General features: G+C 55.0%; 2 protein-coding genes across 9 annotated transcripts in view; both read right to left on the bottom strand.

Annotated features, from left to right (window-relative positions):
• Positions 1–17,203, bottom strand: part of BMP1 (bone morphogenetic protein 1) — a 40,111-nt gene extending 22,908 nt beyond the window's left edge. For 2 of the 5 annotated variants that reach the window (XM_065878476.1, XM_065878479.1), the window contains exons 1-8: positions 16,841–16,994; positions 9,465–9,587; positions 6,384–6,548; positions 6,077–6,194; positions 5,596–5,774; positions 4,743–4,848; positions 3,129–3,253; positions 2,497–2,612 (exon numbers count right to left, since the gene is read on the bottom strand). In XM_065878476.1, coding sequence (XP_065734548.1) covers positions 2,497–2,612; positions 3,129–3,253; positions 4,743–4,848; positions 5,596–5,774; positions 6,077–6,194; positions 6,384–6,548; positions 9,465–9,587; positions 16,841–16,994 — 1,086 coding nt within the window. Of the gene's footprint in view, positions 1–2,496; positions 2,613–3,128; positions 3,254–4,742; positions 4,849–5,595; positions 5,775–6,076; positions 6,195–6,383; positions 6,549–7,335; positions 7,342–9,464; positions 9,588–16,840; positions 17,008–17,074 lie in introns of those variants that run through there. The other 3 variants (XM_065878477.1, XM_065878480.1, XM_065878478.1) reach the window with 3 other exon arrangements.
• A 671-nt stretch (positions 17,204–17,874) lies between these two features.
• Positions 17,875–20,542, bottom strand: SFTPC (surfactant protein C). 4 transcript variants are annotated; one of them, XM_065878560.1, is made up of 6 exons: positions 20,431–20,542; positions 19,561–19,710; positions 19,096–19,218; positions 18,757–18,867; positions 18,259–18,406; positions 17,875–18,071 (listed from the first exon to the last, which is right to left on the bottom strand). In XM_065878560.1, the coding sequence occupies exons 1-5, from the start codon at positions 20,470–20,472 to the stop codon at positions 18,269–18,271; spliced, it is 564 nt and encodes a 187-aa protein (XP_065734632.1). In that variant the 5' UTR covers positions 20,473–20,542; the 3' UTR covers positions 17,875–18,071; positions 18,259–18,268. The 4 variants fall into 4 exon arrangements, with proteins under 4 accessions (XP_065734632.1, XP_065734630.1, XP_065734631.1 ...); XM_065878558.1 differs by lacking the exon at positions 18,259–18,406 and having other exon boundaries at positions 20,431–20,472; XM_065878559.1 differs by lacking the exon at positions 17,875–18,071 and having other exon boundaries at positions 18,269–18,419; positions 18,749–18,867; positions 20,431–20,472.
• Between the last annotated feature and the right edge of the window lie 307 nt (positions 20,543–20,849).

Here is a 20,849-nt window from a genome sequence, read left to right on the forward strand (position 1 = left end):
ACAGATGTCAAAGTCCATCCGCTAACACACGTGGATTTATTTAAGGTTTGCTGTTGAAAGAGTAGACTTTGGAGTCAGATAGTCCTAGAACTGAATGCTGGTTCCACCATTGTTACCTGAGCAAACCTGGCCAGATCTACTCCTGCACTTTAAGCCTCAATTCCCTCCACTCTCCAGTAGGGATAACAGTACCTACGTCATGAAACGGTTGTGAGGAATAATGAGATCCTGCATGTAAGATGCCAATACTTTGGCACATAATTGGTAAGTAACAAAAAGTGGCCATGCCAACTTGATGATACCATCCTCTTCTGCCTCCCCAGCCTTTAAATGTTTCTGTCCCCCAGGGTTCCATCTTTGGTTCAGTTACAACTCTACAATCTCAACCAGGACCATGGGTGGGTTTTACTTTTTGCATTTCTACAATCATGCATTGGTTAATCTGGAATTCTTATCCGTAGCCCACTTCTCCCCCTGGAGCTCCGAGCAGGCCTCTGAAAAAGGATGGGAGTCTTGTGGGAGCTATGAAGGGAGCAGGTCCCAGGCACAGAGAGGCTCCTAAGGCAAGGCCGCGTGCTCTCTAGAGACTAGGGCCAGCCCATGCCAGTCCACAAAGCAAGGAAAGAAGAGGGTCCTGACCAAGTTGCCATATGCCTGCCAACTGAGCAAACCTCCTGAACGGGAAAGAGAGTGATGCTCTACCCTACTCTGTGCTCCGTGGGGCCGCGAACTGTCTCGTGCACCTGTCCATCCGCAGGGCTGGGCCCAGCACTGGGCACCTAGTGGCCACACAAGTTGCCGAAGGGCACTTAGCTGTTGGAATGGGACAAGGCTTTGGAATTCACATGGTATTTCAATCACAGACTTTTATGTCATAATCCAGGATCTATGAGATCTTGGGCAAGTTAATTTTTCCAAGTTTGTTTTCTCATATACAAAATGAGGCTAACATTAGCACCCAGCCTATAACGTTGTGCTAAAAGACATAACACAGAGATTTAACACATGCCTGGCCAATCATATGCTCAATGATCATTAGTTGTTATTATTATTATCGTTATCTGCGGTGAGATTTCCAAAGGCTGGAAACCCTCAGTAGAGGAAGGAAGGAATCCAGGGCAAGGTCACTACCAGACAGTGAAAAGGACTGCAATTTTTAACTTAGATTCAGAACAAGAACAAGGAAGGGGTGGGTTCACTTTTGAGGGAAGCTGCTAGAAAGTTAACCAAGGGAGATAGGGAATTACTCAGCTCTCAATAAAAGTCTGTCGTAAGGGAGGATGATCTTCAAATTATAAAAAAATAAAATCAACATCGTTTGGAAAGGAAATAGAAGCTCAATAATACAGAAGGAGAGTCAGCGAGCGCCTCTTTAAATTGGCTTTTGCCTCTAGACTCAAAAATGACATCAGAGGACATTCAAATAACTTGCAGATGTGAGCAGTGTCTGTAATCTTGAGAACTCAGAACAAAATCGTTCCGTTTTCAAAAGGGGTTTGTATGCATGTGTGCATGCACATGTGTGTGTTGGGAAGGGGGTTTAGAGTGAATTCTGGGAATTGCAAACCACTGAGTTCAGTGGTGATCCCCAACTAAACAGATGGTCTATGACCATTTAGAAAAGAAACACTTGACTACTTTTGGGTTCACTTGAAACAAGGTACATCAGACGAATCTCACTTCTTTTTTAAAAGGGGATTTACCAACTGGTGAAACAGTGGATTTGTTTTGGTAAGGCAATTCACCCATGTATTCGGCATTTATTAATCACTTCCTGTGCCAGAGACATAAAGACAACAAAGGCCTGGTCTCAGAAGCAGCTCATACGGTGGTTGGTCAATAAGGTGGTGACCAGTGGCTGGCTGGTAATGACGTTTAGCGTAGTCATAGCTAGTGGAATAGCTTTGCCCAAAGCCTGCAGACTACTGGGTCAATGTCAATTCAGAGGGAGATCTTAGATCTGCTTTAATTCATGTCCTGTTCAATATTTTGATCAAAAGCCAGGTTCGGAACACCCAGAAGACACGCTTATCAAATGAGCTCAAGGCAGAGTGAGGACGGCTACCTGCTGGATGGTGGAATTCTGATTCAAAATGATCTTGAGAGCTGTCGGAATGAGCAACACAACCGGTAATAAAATCTAACCCAGCTCAAGGTTGCACTAGGACATTAAGAACCAGGTTCCAATCAAGGGAAATAAAGCCTTAAAGCTGACTCTTGGGAGCAATAAAAATATGAAGGACATGGAAGGTCCAGGGGTGGGTGAGAGGTCCAGACTCCACATGAAAAGCCTGTGAATGGATCTGAGAAGCACTTAGAAAAATGTCTGGCACATAGTAATGCTATTCACAAGTTAGCATTTATATACGACTATTAGTAGAAGCCGCTCATCATCCTGCAGGGTGAGAGTTTATACTCCCAGGTAGGTCACTCACAGCCACATGGACTAAGCTCTCCTACTCAGGGGTCCTGGCAGAGGAGAGGATGCTCAGTTACCTTCTCCCCAGGTGTGACTGAGATGCGCCATACGCAGTGCATGTGGGCGGAGTAGCCGTTGGGGTACTCGGGGGAGGAGAAGTTGCCCGTGCTATCTTGTAGGGTCTCTCCGCAAGCTGTCGAGGAAAGGAAATGACTGGGTTGCTGGCTGCAGGTGCCCAATCCCCCCCCCCCCACAACTTTCTGGCTTCCCTGCCCTGAGCCCTGGCATCCTTTGCGGGGAGAGGAGAGAGTCTGGGATGGCCCTGTCCCCTTAAGATCCATCCCTTCTCCTTTCCGTTCTACCTAGTGCTGCAGGATGCCCTGTTGTCAAGGCAACATGGGTTCCAGAGTTAAGGTCAAGCTCCTTCGGAGGGCCTCACTCCCTCTCACTCACTGAGAATCGCTCTGCGCCCCCCATTTTCTGCTCCTACTGTCCCTCACTCTCACCCTCAGAAGATGGGTGGCTCAGCATCTCCCCACCTGATCCAAGCCCCAGTTTGGGTCTGTAACTTGAACACTCCCCCTCCCTGGGTGCCCCCTCCCCCGACACCAGGCAGCCTCAGCCTTTTCTAAGTCTCACAGCCTCAATCTTCTTGGCCCCAGGAACTGCCCTCCACCCCACCCTGGCCTGTCCCCACCCCTGCCCCGACCTGGGCACTTGTAGAGCTTGCGGGCCTGGGCAATGTCCCCCTTGCTGAGCCGGGTCCTCTGGCCGATGGGAGGCTTCACCCCATTCACCTCGTACTTGGGAACGATGGTGTCCAGGAAGATGCCCCTGAGGAGGAGAAGACCAGCCTGGGTGAGAGTCTGATGGGAGGGAGGGCGGCTGGCATGCGTGCACCGAAGGTCACAACCCCGCAAGAGCCCAGACATTCCTCAGCAGGGTCAGGGATGGGTGGAGACATCTCACCCTGTCATTACACTGCCCTCTGACCAGCAGCCACCCTGCTCCGTGGCAGCCACACCACAGGGCCTGGGGGAGCCCCAGGAACACTTTGGGAGGTCGGGGACATGGACCTAGGAGGCCCTGGGGACACACCTGTGCTCCGGCTCAGTCTGGCCCAACTCCCAGCCCTGGGAGAGCTCCAGATCCCTGTCAGTCATGTCTCAGCCCTGCCCGGCCCTGCTTCTGAGGCCCCCTGTGCTGATTCAGCCCTGACTACACCTCTCCCAGGACTACCCAGGGCCAGCCCCTGCTGGCACGGGCTACTCCTGATGGCACCTGGGACAAGGCCAAAGGGCAGGCTCCACCGTGGCCAGACCAGACCCCAGGAACAGCCCCGCTAGCTCCTGATCCATCGGTGTCCCCTGTCCCCTAAGTTCCTGTCTGCTAGGTCCTGGATGTTTCCATCTGGGAGGAGCAGAAGGAAGGGGGAGCAGGCATCCCTCCACCTCCCCAGGGCCCCTGACTCACACCCAGCTGGGTAGAACTCAGCAGGAGGTGGGGTGGGATGTGGTGGGAAATGTACAGGGGGTGGTCTGTGGGTGTGGTGGGTGGGATGACCTCACCACCCTTCCTTGGTCTCTGTTCCCTCAGGTCTGGAGGCAGGAAGAGTGGGTCTAGAAGGAGCATCTGAGGAGAGGGGGAGGGCCAGGGTCTGAGCAGAGACAGAGGATGAGGACAGAGCCAGGCATGGGAAAGGCCAGGAGGGGGTGCGAGTTGGGGTGCTGGGGGGAGGCAGAGGAGGAGGAGGGGCTGTTTCCCACACTCTGCTAAGGAGAAGCTGGGACGGGGAGGCTGGGCCACTACCTCTGGGGGCTCTGGCTGTGAGTTCTGGGAACCTAGGCCCAGGATAAAGAGTAGGTGTATACGTGCTCGTGAGCTGGGGAGCGGGGCTGGTCCAGGACAGAAGCCAGACTTTGTGCCAATCAGCCAATTACGAAAAGGTAGATCCATCAGAGAGACATGCCCCCTTTGGCTGAGGGTTGAGGGAAAAGCTCAGCTCCTTTGGGCGGATACAGTTCCGGGGCCACAGCACACCACGCGGCTGCACGGCAGCTGGGTTTCAGCCTCCCGGGCCAGGTGTGCCCAGTACTAGGCGAAGAACCCAGGCTCTGTGAGTCCCGGCCCTGCCATGCACCCACCGTGGAAGAGGACAGCAGGGCAGGCAGCACCCACGGGTCCTCTGCTCGGGGGCCGCAGCCACCCAGAGGCCCACCCTTGTCCTCGCCAACGACCCCAGCAGGGCAGGCTAGTGCAAAGCGGGAGGCCTACGGAGGGCAGGGCTGGGCTGCCCCAGAAGAGGCTGGGCCCCATCTCTCACCTGGAGAATGTGTTCCGGGCATAGTGCATGATACTGTCAAAATCATAGGTCTCCCCCAGGGATTCCACCTCCTGGACCTCCATCTTCAGGAAGTTATACTCCTGCCCTGCGAAGACCAGGAAAAGGGTGTGGGGAGGTGGGAGCGGGCGGGTCTGTGAGGGATGCAGTGCTACCTTTTCAGGGTGGGGAACGGGGTCCTCCCTGCACTTGAGAGGTGACCCCCTACCTGAGGGTCTGGGCAGCTGCCAAGGGAAGCCTGGGGGAGGGGCGGGTCTCTAGAAGAGTCTGTCTAGCAGGGGGGTGGGTGGGGTTGAGGACTTGCTGGAGGGAAGGCTCAAGGGAAGATGGGAAGGAGGTGCCCATTTCTAGAACCACAGGGAGATGAGAGCAGTGAAGAGTGGAGGAGGCCTGGGGAGAAAGGGAGGAAGCAGGAAGGGAGGGAAGAAAGAGCACAGTGGGGAGAAAGGAGAGAGGAAAAAACCCTCGGAGGACAGCATAGGCCAAGAGCAGGAGACTGGGTAAAAGTGAAGAGAAAGTCTGAGGCAGCATGGGAGATGGGCCGACCCCTTCCCACCTGCCCCCCCCTAAAGGCCAGGTGGGTTCTGGCTGCTCCAGACAGCCCCTGTGTGCCGGACCTGGACCTCTCCTGGCCCCCCATCTGACAACTGATTTGCAGTCCCTGAGCTGCTACTGACCCGGAGGAGATGCTGCAGGGGAAGGGTCTGGACCCCAGGCAGGGCTGTGACTACCCAGCTGGCTGGGACTATGATGCTGAGTTGACCAAAGGCGACGGCTTGAGGGAGCAGCTCCCACCCTGACCAGGAGCCCTGGAGGGGCAGGTAGAGGTGCGTACCTGGCTGGATGTTCTCGCGCACGATGGAGACGTGGCGGTCTCGGTCAGGCCGCGTGTGCTCATGCCAGAAGCCGATGACATGACCCAGTTCATGGACCACGATGCCGAACTTGTCACAGTTCTTGCCGATGGAGATGGCCTGGGGGCCCCCACCACGGCGGCCCACGTAGGAGCAGCACCTGGAGGGCGGGGCCAGCTCAGGGGGGCGGTCCCGAGCTGGGGGAGTGCATCCACTCAGGGGTCGGGTGTGGCTGCCAGGGGGGCCAGGGAGTGGAGGGGTCGGGGAGGGACCCGAGTGCGGGATGCCCGGACTGTGTGCTGGGGTCTGAGCCACATCCGGGGCAGCTCCTGGGGAGGTGCCCCATGGCGGGAGGGGACAGATGACGCAGGGCCGTGCCCAGATGGGACAGCTGCAGTGCTCAGGACAGAACATGGGTTGGGGCGACGGCCGAGGGTACAGTGCCCAGGGGCCCCTGCTCACCCGCAGGGTCGATAGGTGAACACGATATAGCTGTCCTCGTCTGTGCGCTCCAGGAAGGTGACACAGGTGTGCTTCTCCCAGTGCCTCATGGCCTGCCGGAAGACTGCCCTCTGGCTGCCTGCCGGGACAAGGGAGGCCAGGCTGTTACAGTTGTCCAGGTGGGCCCACTTCTACCCATTGCTAAAGAGTCAGCCATTCATTGGACAGACAGGCAGAAGGTACCACTCACACCATCGTGCACGACGGGGCTGTCCCGAGGCCAGGCCACGGTGCAGGCCGCTCCCCACATGCCCGACATCACGCTCACCAGTGAAGTTTCCTCCAATGACAAAGGGGATGACCCCATCGGGCCACACGCGCTCTGGTCTAGACGTTGCTGCCCTCCGGCTCCGGGACCTGCTTCTCCATCTCCCGTGACTTTTCCTCTGCGGCTGCCCACTAGTGCTCTGACAGTTGAGGGTGGAAGAGTTTCCTGAAATTGAAAGAAGAAGGCATTTGGTAGCAAGGGAATGAAGAGCAGGAGAAAGCAAATTACAACCGACCCTCATTATCTAGGGATTCCGTATTTGCCCACTCGGTAAAATTTCTCTGTAACCCCCAAATCAATACCCTCAGCTCTTTCACGGTCACTTGCTGTCACGCACAGAGCAGTGAAGAATTTCAGTCACCCAACAGGCATGATCCCAGCTGAGCCTGAACAAGGCGACAGGCTGCCTTCTTGTTTCAGCTTATACTGTAAATATCTTTTTCACAATCTATTCAGTGCAACATTTTTTTGCATTTTGTGCTTTTTCTTGGTGAGTTTCCTGTTTAAAATGAGCCTCCCCTTACCCCCCTGTAGTGCTGAAGGGCTGTCTAGTGTTCCCAAGTGCAAGAGGGCTGGGACGTACCTTATGGAGAAAATACCTGGGTTAGAGAAGCTTTGTTCAGGCATGAGTTACAGTCCTGTTGGCCATGAGTTCAACGTTAATGAATCAATGCTATATTAATTAAGGTGTCTTTAAATAGAAACACACATAAGACTGGGTTATGTATTAATGAGTCGATGAAAATGTGACCAGAGGCTTGCAGGAACCTAACCCTGTATTTCTCCTAGGAGTAATGGCTCAGAATTTGCTAATTCAGTGTTCGCAGTGACTTTATGGAATAGCTGTAAGGTTATTCTATAACTCTATTCATAACTACCATGAACAGAGAGAACTGACTGTCAGTGAAAAAGAGAACAGCGGTGTACTCATTTCCCCAGACCTGCAGCGGACCTGAGACTAGGAAACAGTCCCGTCTCGGCCAATAAACCTTCATATTTATGGAGCATACAGAACTTGATGTCCTCTTTAAGTATTCCCAAGTACATGTTCTCGTTTGACACAGTAGCTCTCTGGATGGACCGGGCAAGTGTCGCTATCTACATTTGACAGATGAGGAAACTAAAGCCCAAGATTTGCGCAAAGTCAGATGGTGGGTTAGTGGCAAGTCCAAGTGATCCAAATCTCCATTCTGCTTTCCTCTTGTCCCATGTCTACTCGTCCCCACTAGGGTCAAGTAAGCCTTGCTAGTTACCAGGCTACCAGGTCACCCTCCAATGCCAGCTGCTCTCTGGGGTAGTTTGACCTTTACTCCATGGCCTGCCCATGCCAGGATCCTCCCTCCTGCCAGACAGGACAACTGCCTGGCACCACCAGAGTGTGCCCAGAACAGGTCCCAGGTGAGAATCCCCCACTCGGGCAATGGAAGGGTTACCTGTGAGCAGGACCACGGTCCAGAGCGGTGAGAAGGCTGAACAGAATCAAGACAGCCCAGGCCCTCAACCCTCCCATTCCCTCACACATGCACAAGTGCCAGGCTCGCTGCGGGGGGGGGGGGGCGGGCGAGGGGGTGTACTTGGACCCACCCTTGACCTTGAAGAGCTTTGAGTCCAGCTGGGGAGAGAGACATATAAACAAATCATTGCACTGTGGTGCGACTTGTGAGATGCTAACAGCGTAAGCCCAGAGGAAAGAGCACAGCGAATGGTGGCATGGTCAGGACTTGGGGATGAGATCAGGGAAGACTTCCCAAGAGAAGCTCTTGAGATGGGCTTTAAAGGATGCGTCGAGTCTTGCAAAGTGGGAGCAGGAGAGGAAGCCAGGAGGGACTGTGATGTGTAGCCAAGAGCCTGGGATTTGGAGTGAGAAGGCTTGGGCTCCTGTCCCAGTTTTGCCACTGACTAGCTTTGGGACCTTAAGCATGTCACATTACCTCTGTGACTCTTAGTTTCTGTACAGATGGTCTCTGACTTCGCATGGTTCTACTTACAACGTTTTGATAGTACGGAAGTGATAACACACTCAGTAGAAACCGTACTTCGAATTTTGAATTTCCTGGGTTAGTGATAGGCAGTGTGATCCTCTCGAGATGCTGGGCAGTGGCAGCGAGCCGCAGCTCCCTGCCAGCCACACCATCACGACGGGAAACAGCCCATACGCTCACAACCATTCTGTACCCAGACCACCATTCTGTTTTTCGCTTTCGGGACAGTATTCAATAATTACGTGAGGGATTCATCATTTTATTATAAATGGGCTTCGTGTCAGAAGATTTTGTCCAACAGTAGGCTAGTGTTAAGTGTTCTGAGCGCCTTTAAGATAGCCTGGGCTGAGCTATGATGTTCAGTAGATTAGGTGTATTAAATGTATTTTTGACTTAAGATATTTTCAGCTTATGATGGTTTTATCAGGATGTAACACCATCACAAGTTGAGGAAGATCTGTGTCTGTAAAGTGGGAGTCGTCCTGACCTACCTGTGAAGGTGATTGGGGACAGTCAAGTTAGACAATGCTTTTGGAAGTACTTTGTAAACTGTAAGCGAAAAACAATGTGGGCGGGGGCTGCCCTGGTGGTACAGTGGTTGAGAATCTGCCTGCCAATGCAGGGGACACGGGTTCGAGCCCTGGTCTGGGAAGATTCCACAAGCCGCGGAGCAACTAGGCCCGTGAGCCACAATTACTGAGCCTGCGCGTCTGGAGCCTGTGCTCCGCAGCAAGAGAGGCCACGACAGTGAGAGGCCCGTGCACCGCGATGAAGAGTGGCCCCCGCTCGCCGCAACTAGAGAAAGCCCTCGCACAGAAACGAAGACCCAACACAGCCAAAAATAAATTAATTAATTAAAAAAATAAAGATTCTTTAAAAAAAATAAAAATAAAAACAATGTGGGTGCTTAGCTTCTGGGTATGTCTACACTTGCTACTGCCCTGGGGAAGGGATAAAGATATCCCAAGGGAAGACAAACCCTTATGCTGGGTTGAAGCTCATGGCCTCTGTCCTGGGAGGGCCTGGCTGGGAACAGGGAGGTTCCTTGTTCTTCCAATTCTGGAACCCATTTCTGGGACAGAGAGGGGCCGGCCCGTACTGGGTGTACCTGCAGCTTTGACGGAAGACCTGCTGGTTGCACGCTGTCTGAGATCCGCGGCCTGCTGCACCTGGAAGGCCCTCAAGTCCTCCTCATCAAGGGCGATGTCCCCAAGGAAGGCAGCTGGAGAGAGAAGAGGCCGGGGCGAGTCAGTCCCCCCTTACCCAGCACTGAAAGCCCAGCCCTGTGGGCACAGCCCCTGGCCCCAGCAACTGTAATCCTCAAGTGCCTTCTGACAAAGGGGAAGCGACGTGGGGGCTTTGAGGATCTCTAGGGAGACTCATGATCATTTTTCAGTCGGAATCTCGGCAAAGCGGATGCCCACCCCCACCGGACTGTTAGCTACTGAAAGCCACAGTCGTGTCATTTATTCCATCATTCTTTAGCAAATGCTTAGTAAGCACCTACTGTGGGCCGGCGCTACTCCAGTGATTAGCAAGACAGAAGAGGTCCCTGCTCGCAGGAAACTGACCTTCAAAGAAACACAAGTAAACAAATACGGAGCTCGAGAATTCCAGGAAGGGATGGGTGCTACCAAGAAAATAAAAGGGGATGAGAGGACAGAGTGTCTACTTCGGGGGCCCATAACCTTAGCATTTGTGCTGAGCATTTGGAATTCACTTAACAAATGCCATTTCAATTACACTGAGGGGAGCTTATACTGAGGGGAGCCAGGACACCTGATGGGCTTGGAGGAAAAGGTTTAATAGTTCTCAAGTGATTCATATTCTGAGTCTCAGAGTCCCCTCTCTGGGGGAAGAAAGGCCTGGGGGAAAAGAACTCCGCTAACGGGACATTTTGATTTCTGGAGCTGGGGGTGAGGTTTCCAGAGGGATGGGTTAAACAGTCTATCTGCTTTTTGAGAAACAGAGGCCCTGGAGCTGAGTGCTTTGGAAGGAGCTCAGATGTAAGCTTCATGCTGGGCCGCTGTGGGGGAGGTGAGAGGCTGGGCTGGAGGTGGAGCAGAGAGCAGCCTCCCCCCAGCTCCACCCACAGTGACATCTGCTTCTCATCCCAAGAGCTACACAGGCCTGGTGGGCAGCGTTACACAAATTGTTTTAACCTTGAGGCCTTGCACACAGGTTTCTCCTCCCCAGATGGCCCATTGGGTGGACAGACAGACAGACACGCGCACACACACACACACACACCTACTCATCAACACAGAATCAGACGCATGGGCCAGTGTTCCTCCAGACACACGGTGACATCCACAGCCATGCCATCAAAAACAGAGCTATAAGAGTCACAGAGACAACCCTGCACGCACAAGCAGCACCCATACCACCCCTTCTGGTGGGAGGCACTCAATAACGTTTGTTCAAGTTAAGGATCACATCGATATTCTTTGGGCTTGCAAACACGTGCCCCAGACACACTCTCTTCTATAGATGTGAACTGGAGCTGGATGGGCAGAATGCGGGAGTGACTTTACCAGTTATCTAGGCCAACTTTCCATTTTACAGATGTGGAAACTGAAGCCCAGATGGGCAATGATTTAACTGAGACCATGTTGCTAGTCACTACAAAGGCTGGATTTATAACTCACACCTCCTGATTCCCAGTCCAGTGCTCACTGCACTGAAGTTCATCATCTTGCAGAACCCATATTCTAAATATTCACTCAGACACACACATCCACCAAAAAATACACACATCACAGACAGTCCTAAAACACACATGCAAAAGCTCCAACTCACACAAACCCAACTGCAAGTTCCAAGCCCATCAAGCCAGTAACAGTAGCAATAAATGACACCTTATGTAAATGTCTGTTGAAATTTACGTGGTGCTTTCCAGTTGACAAAGTGCTTTCATATTAATGACTTCATTAATCCTGGCCCACCAGGGACATGCCCATTAAGCCAAGCTCCACCCATACACTTGCCTAGGAGTGTCCCATTACAAACTCTTGGAGAGATAAGATAGTGGCTAGATTTGAGCCCACCTCCCTGACCCGAGAGATCAAAACACTTGGATGTGAGTGGGGAAATGACTGGGCCAAGGTCACCAGCCGGTAGGTGGCCCAGAAGTTCTTCCTCCACACGGGAAAGATTCTCTTATTGAAAACATCACCCTTGGCGGCCTTGGCTCAGCAACTGAGGGGATAGCAATACAAGGCGCTTCTCAGCTGACGTGCAAGGGTGGCCTTAGCAAGGGTATGGGATGGTAGGTACACCCCACGGAGGTGGTGGCGGGTCCTACGTGCTAGTGTTCATACGGGCATTCATGTCCCACGTGAACGCCCTCACACCTCTGCTCACTTTGCACCTTTGCACAGACGCTGTACCTCCAGGCTCACACAGCCACATCCGCAGACATCACCAAGTACACATGTGGCTGGACATTTAGACTCATCTTCAGACATAGCTGCAAACAGCATGGTCTTTGGAGTCAGACAGACCTGTCTTTGAATCCCAGCTTGACTACTTCTCACTGACAGGTCATATGAACTCTTCTAAACCTCAATTTTCTCCTATATAAAAAAGGAACACGGCTTCCCTGGTGGCGCAGAGGTTGAGAGTCCGCCTGCCGATGCAGGGGACACGGGTTCGTGAAGATCCCACATGCTGCGGAGCGGCTGGGCCCGTGAGCCATGGCCGCTGAGCCTGCGCCTCCGGAGCCTGTGCTCCGCAACGGGAGAGGGCACAACAGTGAGAGGCCCGTGTACCACAAAAAAAAAAAAAAAAAAGGAACAAATAAAAGAATCTGTCTCCCAGGATTACTGCACGAAATAAGGCATGTAAATGAAGCATCTAGCACGAAGCCTGGAGCACAGTAAGAAGCCACAGAACGGCCACTGTTAATATTGCCCCAATAGTAGCCCTATAATCTCAAGTTCATCTCTCTACTTTCAAGGGCATAGAGTTTTCACCCACACTGGCCTCCTGGCTGAGTGAAGCCCCCAGGTGCTCAGAGCAGAACCTTAAATTCCAAGTACAGAGGCCACAGAACTGTGTTGGCCTGCGGGACCAAGGCGGTGTGGAGGACAGGGTGAGCGGAAGGTGGGGACAAGCTCTGGGCTAGCCTAGCCATGGAGCTCACTGTCAGCAGTGCCCTGTGGTGGGAATGTCATGACTGAAGAATGCGTGGGAACTGAAGGGGGAGGGGAGAGATGGGGGTAGGCAGGAGAGCCTGATGGCCAGGAGCTGGGCCTGAAAGCCCTCTTCATTTGGGATGCCCTCCGGGGAAGCTAGGGAATCTGGATCCTGGAGAGTCCAGGATGCCCCTCCTTACCAGGAAGGAAGCCCTGGGTCAGGGTCAAGGTCAGGATAGTAGTTGTTTTCAACACAGGATCAAAAGTTTTTGTTTTGTTTTCCAGCTGTAAACCAGCCAGGAGCACTTATGGCTGCTCCATAGCCAGTTCCCCCCCCCCCCACACACACACACCCGCCCCACAGCAGGAGAGGAAAGAAGAGAGTAAGCAGCGCATCCTTCAGGTCAGCCTCCTCACTGCAGTCTCCTCCCCTTTTAGGGGGAGGGAGAGGAGCCTGGCTGGTGTGACGGAGCCCCAGAGCCATGTGTACCAGGCATACTACGCATGTCCCATTACACAGATGCAAGCTTCTTGCTGGGGGAGGACATGTTTAAGCTCCTGCAAGTGTTTGCGTGTACTTAATCACAGGTGTACATTTACACACAGGTGCACACATGCACTTACATGTACTCAGGGGTACCAACATGCACAGTTGAACAGACTTGCCCATAAAGCAGGGGCACACCCACAAACGTACAAAAAACACACTCTTGACTACTTCCCTGTGCAAGCCCTAGTGTTTTCAAACACACAAAGAACTGCACGTGCATACTCCATTTCACAGGCTACACCCCCAGAAGGAGAGGGGCACCTTGAGAAATGGAGAGGGGAGAGGAGAGAGAGAGAGATTAGCCGATTCCCCTAGCTATCCTTAGGAGGTAAGCTTTAGTGGCCTGAGGAGTGATACATTCTACTCCCTCCCCTCCCCCAATATCTCCTCCCCAAATCCCTGGAGAAACTAGAATTATTGAGGGTTCCTTCTTCTGGGGGAGTCCCATCGGTCCCCCTCCATCTGGAGCCCAGGGAGATTGTAAGACTTTTCCTGCTCCCTTGGGGCACCTAAAAGAGAAGGTGACTCATGGAGCAGGGGTATAGGTGGGTGGGTGACTCATTCAGCATGTCTGGAGGGGGAATGTGGTCTGGCAAGAGAAGGAATTGTTTCTCAATCTCTGGAGCTGATAACCTACTCCTCTGAGGCCCCCTGAAGTCCAAACCTGGGCTACAAAGCCCCTGGGATGAGGATGCTGACAAAGGCCGGTGAGCTACTGGCCCACCTCACCTCCCCAAAGCGGACCTCTGAGCTGCCAGGTGAGGCTGAAGTAAGGTCCTTGCTGGCTCGGGAGAATCCCTGTGGGCTTCTCTGCTGATGGGAGCAGCTGTGTCCCAATTCCTGCCTCTAGGGTCCCTCCCAGAGTCCTGAGTCATCTGGGGCAGCCAAATGGAACTGGGAATCTTAGGGAACGATTCCCTTGATGGTTCGGCATCCCAACGTACAAGAAATCAGGGCTGACTCGCAATCTCCCTGGGAGAGAGAGAGAGGGCTTGGTGGAACCAGCTCTGAGTACACACAGGCCAGCTTGGCTTCCTGCCCATTGTTCTGGTCCTGTCCAGAAGATCCAGGCACCTCTCCAGGGTATCAAGGGTCTTAACTTTGTCCTTACCGCAACAGTAAACCATCACTCTGATGGTAATAACAAGAGGTGACCTCAAATGAAGAGGCCCCGCTCTCCTGAGAGATCACAGGTGAGCCAGGGAGTCAATGGGGCTTTCATCCTTGGTCCTCCACATGCAAGGAGGAGGAGAGGAAGAGGAGAGAGCTGGAGAGCATCAAGTGGGTAGAGGGAGCAGGGAGAGCCAGGTGCGTCCAAAGGAAGTAAAGCCAGACACGCCTGCCACTGCCACCTCCCGCATCTGGAGGGCAGGGCTCAGAGGGGGCAAGAGGTGAAGGCCGGCAGGAGAGGTTAACACAAACAGAGGAAAGAGCCTGGGGACCTGAGGCCTGAGGGTGTTGGTGTGGGGTCTTAGGAGTCAGGCCGGAGGGAGGCAGGGCTGCACCAGTCACACCCAGGAGGGAAGCCTGGTCTGACCCTGAATCTTGGCCTTGTCAGGCCCTCCTGGCCACCCCCAGGCCTGGCCCAGCTCCCCACGAGCCCCACGAGCTGGAGAACTTTCTCCAGTGTCCTCATTTGAAGTTCCAGCTCAGCTAGCCCCACCCTTCCATGAAATCTGAGACTGGGGATAGAGCCCTCAGCCTCCCCCTGCTCAAACCCCTCCAATTTCCAACTGGTAGTGAAATACATCAGATTGGCTTCCTACCTATTCTTTAAGACCTTGCCCAGCCCTCCTTCTCCACAAAGACCTCCCCAAACTTCCCAGCTTGCTGTGATCACTGTTTCTCTGCCACCACTACCACCAGGGCTGCAGAGGGGCAAGAGGCTCCTTGAGCCTTTCGGGCTTTCCCTCCTTGGTTTGCGCAGTTGGTTATGTCCACGTGAGTCTTGTGCCCCTTTTGGACTGTAAGCTCCTTGAGGGCAGGGGCCATGACTTATAATTCTCTGTATCTCCCACAACATCAAGGCCAGGGCCTGGCACCTCTTAGGCATTTAGTAAATGTAGACCAGTTGAATGAATAAGTGACACCAGGATGGGGTTAGGGAGACACTCCCTTCTCCTGAAAACCAAGCCTATTCCCTCAGAAAAAAATGAAGTCAGAGCGTGAGGCACAGAAAACAGGGGGTAGGCCACCAACATTTATTTAGTGCTTACTGAGTGTTATGCTCTCATATGCATTTTATATATGTTCTCACATATAATCCTTACCGCCAACTCTACGGGGAATCGGAGAATCGTATTATCAGTTCCATTTTACAGGTGAGGAAAGCAAAGTTCAGAGATGATAATTACCATTCCCAAGATACTACGGCTAATGAGTTATGCGTCCAGGATTGAGAGCTAGGTCTGCCTGCCTCCAAAGCCCACGCTCTGTCCACTTAGCCTCATGTCCACCCCAAGCCCAGCGAGAAAGATGGAGGCTAATGTCTGGTTTGCTCACAGCCCATCAGGGGTGGAGGAGGAAGGGCTGAGAGACTGGCTTTTCCTCCTCGCACTGGAAGGACTCTTATTGCTGCAGTTTGCTCTGATCCATCACCCAAAGAGGGGTCCCCCGGGTCACGACCAGAGCAACCTGCGCCCCAACACCTCATGCTCCACACAGGCACTTCTAGAACTCCAGGCACTGTGCCACTGCCCTGGCTCTGGCTATGTGGAGACAGTCTGAAGTCAGAGGCAGGAAGTCGAGGAAAGGTTCTGATATCTTATGCCCTGTGTGTTCTCTTGTCCCAGGCAGCCTGTCAGGGTCATCCGATCAGGCAAACGGCTGGAGTGCATGACCATCTGGTCACTCTGTGTGGCGGGGAGGAGGGGGAATCCCTCTGGGCCCAGCAGGAGTGAAAGGGTTACACAGGGTCTTCATGGACAAAGAACACACACACACACACACACACACACACACACACACACACACACACACACACACTCCGGGGCCCTGACCTGGACTAATTAGCCTCCAGTGTCTGCGGGACACAGAGGACTGATATACAGTATCTGAGTTCTCTGTTTTTCCCCTTTCCACCCCACTTGGCCTTAGTAGGTCCTCTGGCACACGGGCAGAAGTTAAGTTCCTGTCCTGGGCTGGCTTCTCTAACTTTGACAGCTGTCTCCGAGGTCAGAAACCTGCTGCCGCTGGTGGGGAACATGGGATTCCCAGTGGGCATGATCTCAGAGGATCCGTTGAAAAACTTTCTTCTTCCACTTGCTGGGTGGGGGCCTCAGGAGACCTGCTCCTTGGAGATACAGGCCTCCCTGAACCCAGCGGGACAGACGTGCAGCCCCCGGGCAGCCTAGACAGACAGGCTGGAAAACACCAGTGTGCTGGAGCCCAGGATGGGGGAGAAGCGAAAAGTGCACACACACACACACACACACACACACAGGAGTTTGGCCGGAAAAGTTTCCAGTAGAAGGAAAAGCCTCCTTGGCAGCAGGTTTCTCCTGGGACCCAGGCAGGAATCCTCTGGGAGAGACCAGAGACAGCCACGGCAGCTCCCACCAACAGCAGCAAAACTTCAGTCCCTAAAAGTCCCCCAAACTTCCCCCTCCCTCTCTCCCTCTTTCTTTTGTTCCCCACTGCATTGCCAACCAGGCAGCTCCCAGCTTCCCACACCGGACTGTCCTCCCCCAACCCCGAACCCTCAGCACCCCGCGCCTCCCTCCCAGCTCCGGCCCGCCCGCGCCCGACCCGGGCGCCCCGGGACCGGCCGGTGGGGTGGGGGGCGCCTACCCGCCTTGCAGGGGTCTTTGTAGTTGAGGGGCTCCGCGTCGTCCTCCTCCCCCAGGTCATAGGTGTAGTCGGCCAAGTCGAGCTGCCGGCCCGGGCGCGCGAGCAGCAGCAGCCAGAGCAGCAGCGGCAGCGGCGGGCGGGCCACGCCGGGCATGCTGGCGGGCGCGGCGGCGGCGGCGGCGGACGCGGTGGCGGTGGCGGCGGCGGCGGGTCGCGCCCGGACGCGGGAGCGGACGAGAGGGGAAGCGGAGGACTGGCGGCGAGGGGAGGGCGCTCCCGGCCGCCCGCTCTCCCCCCGCGCTCTCCCTACCTCTTCCCCTTCCCTCTCCTCGCCCTCCCTCCTTCCTGTCTCCCGCCCCCTCTCCGGCCCGGCTTCTCCGCTCTCCCTTCCCTTCTTTCCGTCTCTTTCCTTCTCTCCCTCCCTCCCTCTCCCCCTCTTTAGGGAAATGAGCTCGCTGGAGGGCGGGTTTTCGCCTGGAGCTCGGCCCCCCTCGGGGCCGGGACCGTGCTCGGCCGGGCCGGGACGAGCGCCAGCCGGAGGCGGGGAGGGTGTAGAGCCGGCCGGCCGGGAGGGGGCTCGGGAGGCGCGGGGAGCGGGGCGGCGGGGCCGGGGAGAGGGCTCCGGGCGCCGGGCCCCGGGGTGTTCGGCCCGGCGCCCCTCCCGGGCCGCGGAACACGCCGTCGGGTCAGTCGTGCCGCCTCCGCCTCGCTCCGTCCCCCGATTTTGGGCCGTGTTTCCCCGCCTGCGGCTCTCGCACTCTGCCTTTCTCGGACCCTCGCGCTCTCCCATCTCGGTCCCTGTCCCTCTAGTTCTGTCCTGTCTCTCACCGTCTCCGTCTCGCTCCTCCCTCGGGAGACGCCACTGGAGGGCGCCTGAAGCCCGCGGATTGCTCCCCAGTCCCCTCGCCTCAGCACCCTGAGACCGGGGGAGAATGGGAAAGCCCGCTTGGCGTGCCCAAGGCCCTAGCCTTCCCCTGGCTGGCCCCCACCAAGCGCGGGACTGAGGCATGTGAGAGGATAGACGAGGTACACCCTTCGTTTTTCAATCAGGCTGCTTTATTCTTTGGTGTAGGAACCCCCTTGGGTCCTGGGAGCTGCTTCTCCTCTGCCCACCTCTCCCCACAGCTCCCATTTCTCCAGGACCAGTCCCAGTGGTATTGGCAGGAGCGGCTTCCTGCCTGTCTGCACAAGACCCTTTGCTCCTGGAGCTTTGCTGTCCCTTGCTGAGGCCCTGCGAAGCAAAGGAACACTGTTTATCGCGTGAGGGAGAGGGACGTGGGGTGGTGGTGTCTGTGAACCTTCCCTCCCCTGAGCTCTGTAGGTGATCCCGCCTCCGTGGTTCCCCCAGTGCCTGGTCAGCTGACATGACCATCCTGGGCCACTGTTGCTCCAGTGCCCTGGAGGTCACACCTGCTCACCTGATGGGTCCTAGATGTAGTACAGGGGCACCTCGCCACACAGGGTGCTCACGGTGCTGCCCAGGAAGGCCAGGTCCCCAGAGGATGCCAAGCTGGCGTCACGGCCCTCCTCCTGGCCCAGCTTAGAGGTAGGTACTGAGGGCTCGGCCTGGAAAGAGCACCTGATTTGGAGGCTGGGAACTGAGTTTCTGTCTCACCTGCAGCCCTTATTGTGGGACCTCAGGTGTGTCAGGCAATCTCTCTGAGTAAAGAAGGGGCTGTGCTGGAGTCAGAAGCCCCCAGGGGGTGTGTGGGCTCAGCTGAGGCCAGCAGCTTGGCTGTGGGGTGGGGATGGTAAACGGGTAGGAAAGGTTTGGTGCAGGGGAATCCCAGGAGGGCATTCACCTGGCAGTCCACGATGAGCAGCGCTTTACAGGTGACAAAGAACCATCATCTTCAATGCTCCTCATAGCAGCTCTGGGAGGGAGACAGCCCACTCTTTCTTACCCACACACCCACCTGGAAGTTCTGGAATTTTCTAGTGAGAGCCTCAAGACTTGGGATGCTCTGCGGAGCCATCTTCATGATGTAGCAGCAGGTTCCTGGGGCTGGCTTGTAGGCAATCAGGAGCTGGGCACAGGAACCCCAGAGTTGGTTCGGGAAGGTGCTGCCTAGCTCACTCCTAACTCTGGTCCTTGGCCATCTCCCTCTAGGTTGGGGACGGGAGGGAGTCATACTGGAATCTAGGGCTCAGGCAAAAGTGCTGGGGGGGTGGGGAGAGATGGACATGTACGAGTCCACAGCTGTATAGGTCTAGCACAGTGTAGCCCTAGGGTCAAGAGGTCCAGGCACACCCACCCTCTGGTAGTCATACACCACGATGCCAGTGGAGCCAACGGAGAAGGTGGCAGTGGTTCCCACATGCTCACTCAGGGCCAGGCGTTGCTGGGCTTCTGGCCCCGCGATGCTCATCTCTAGGACCTACGGGAGGGCATAGTGCTGCCTGGCATTCCTCTTTCCCCACTCATCATGCCCACCCTCAGTCCCCTTTACTCAAAGGCAATTTTTTCTTCCCTGGGAGCTCAGAGAGGCCAAGTGGAACCAGGTGCTGGAGGGAACAGGTCATCCCACCGTGGGGCAGGGGCCTGGTGAAAAAGCCCAGGCCAGGTTTGCCACCCTGTTCCCACCTCTGTCCTTCCCTGAGGTGCCACTTGCCTCCTCCCCTCTTTCCCCATGGGCAATTTGCTGTCTTCCCACCCCATCTCAGGGCCTTTGTCTGGCCTGCCCTGTACCCACTGCCCACCCCATCCCAGGCCTGCTCACCATCTCAGTATGTTTCTGGCTCATGTAAAGAGCTATGAGCAGGGCCCCAACAATCACGACAACAAGGATCACGACAATGATGAGAAGACGTTTGATCTTCCCAAGACAGCAGGGGATTCGGAACTGGTCCCCAGGGACTGCTGAGTAGTCCTGACGTGGTGGGGCAGGGAGGGAGACAGGTGTGAGGTCATGAGGATGCCCTTTCTTCTCCCTGCACAGCCAGGACACCTTCCCACACTCTCCCGAGGCTGAACAACCAATGCTATGGACATGCAGAGAAGGGCTGAGGAGATCCGAGAAGGCTTCCTGGAGGAGGGGGCCTAGATTCCCATAGATGCTTAGAAGTGAGGTCTGGCTTGGAGACACCCAAGAGAGACTGTTTCACCAGTCTCGCCTCCTGCTGTTTTCTCCAGACCTCTGGCATCCCAACCATGCCCAGTCCCTCTCTGTCCTGCCCCACCCCCATCCATGCCTTTATGCATACTATCCCTTCTTTCTGCAATGCCTTCCTTCTTCTCAAGCTGGTGAGCTCCAACTAGTTCCTCTGGAGCCAGCTCAAATGTTATTTTCTCTGCAAAGCTTCCTGTGATCTCCCGAGTAGTAGCTCCTTACCCAGTGCTTTCTACAGCCCTTTTCACTGACCCCTGTGGTGACTCATGGCCCCTCATATGGGAATTAGTGGCTGACGAGTCTATCTCTCCAAGGGTCTCTGTCTTAGTGGTTGGTGTCCTTATCTTGATTTAGCACAGTCCTAAGTTAGTTGAGTGAATGAATCTGGATGAGGAAACAGGCCCAGAGGTTGGAGGAGGTAGGGCCCACTACCCACAGATACACTCCCGCATACATGCGCACACACACGATCAAACTCACCGGCGGGCTCTCCATCAAGACCTCTTTGCTGCCCACATCCATCTCGCGGTAGACACCTTCCCCTCCTTATCTCCAAGTGTGACTAGGGTCTTATATGTGCCAGGAGAGAGAGGGGACAGAGGTGAAATACCCAGCCCCTGTCTGCCAGCCAAGCCCTCAGCTTTGAAGCCTGTTTGTTCCTGGTCCTCCAGAGCCGAGGCCCCGATAAGCTAGCTGCAAGAGTGCCTAAGGGCCCTTGGCGCTGGCACATGAGTCCTCTTGACCCCAGCAAGAGCAAAGCTAGGTAAGGTGAGCCAACCTGCCCTTGGGCGATCTACACCTCTCACCGTGGGTGTCTTGCTGGCGTGCCCGCCATTCTTGCTGGCACCTGCCCCTGCAGTCCTTTGGCTTTTCCTGATCTCCTGCCAGGCTGAACCTCT

This window comes from Phocoena phocoena, chromosome 6 (assembly GCF_963924675.1).
Source record: "Phocoena phocoena chromosome 6, mPhoPho1.1, whole genome shotgun sequence".
Classification (NCBI taxonomy): domain Eukaryota; kingdom Metazoa; phylum Chordata; class Mammalia; order Artiodactyla; family Phocoenidae; genus Phocoena; species Phocoena phocoena.

Coding starts and splice junctions, on each gene's coding strand:
- SFTPC (XM_065878558.1), bottom strand. CDS start 20,472: ATGGATGTGGGCAGCAAAGAGGTCTTGATGGAGAGCCCGCCG. Junction 19,711..20,430: donor TCTTGATGGAGAGCCCGCCG/GTGAGTTTGATC, acceptor CCACCACGTCAG/GACTACTCAGCAGTCCCTGG. Junction 19,219..19,560: donor GCCAGAAACATACTGAGATG/GTGAGCAGGCCT, acceptor GCCCTCCCGTAG/GTCCTAGAGATGAGCATCGC.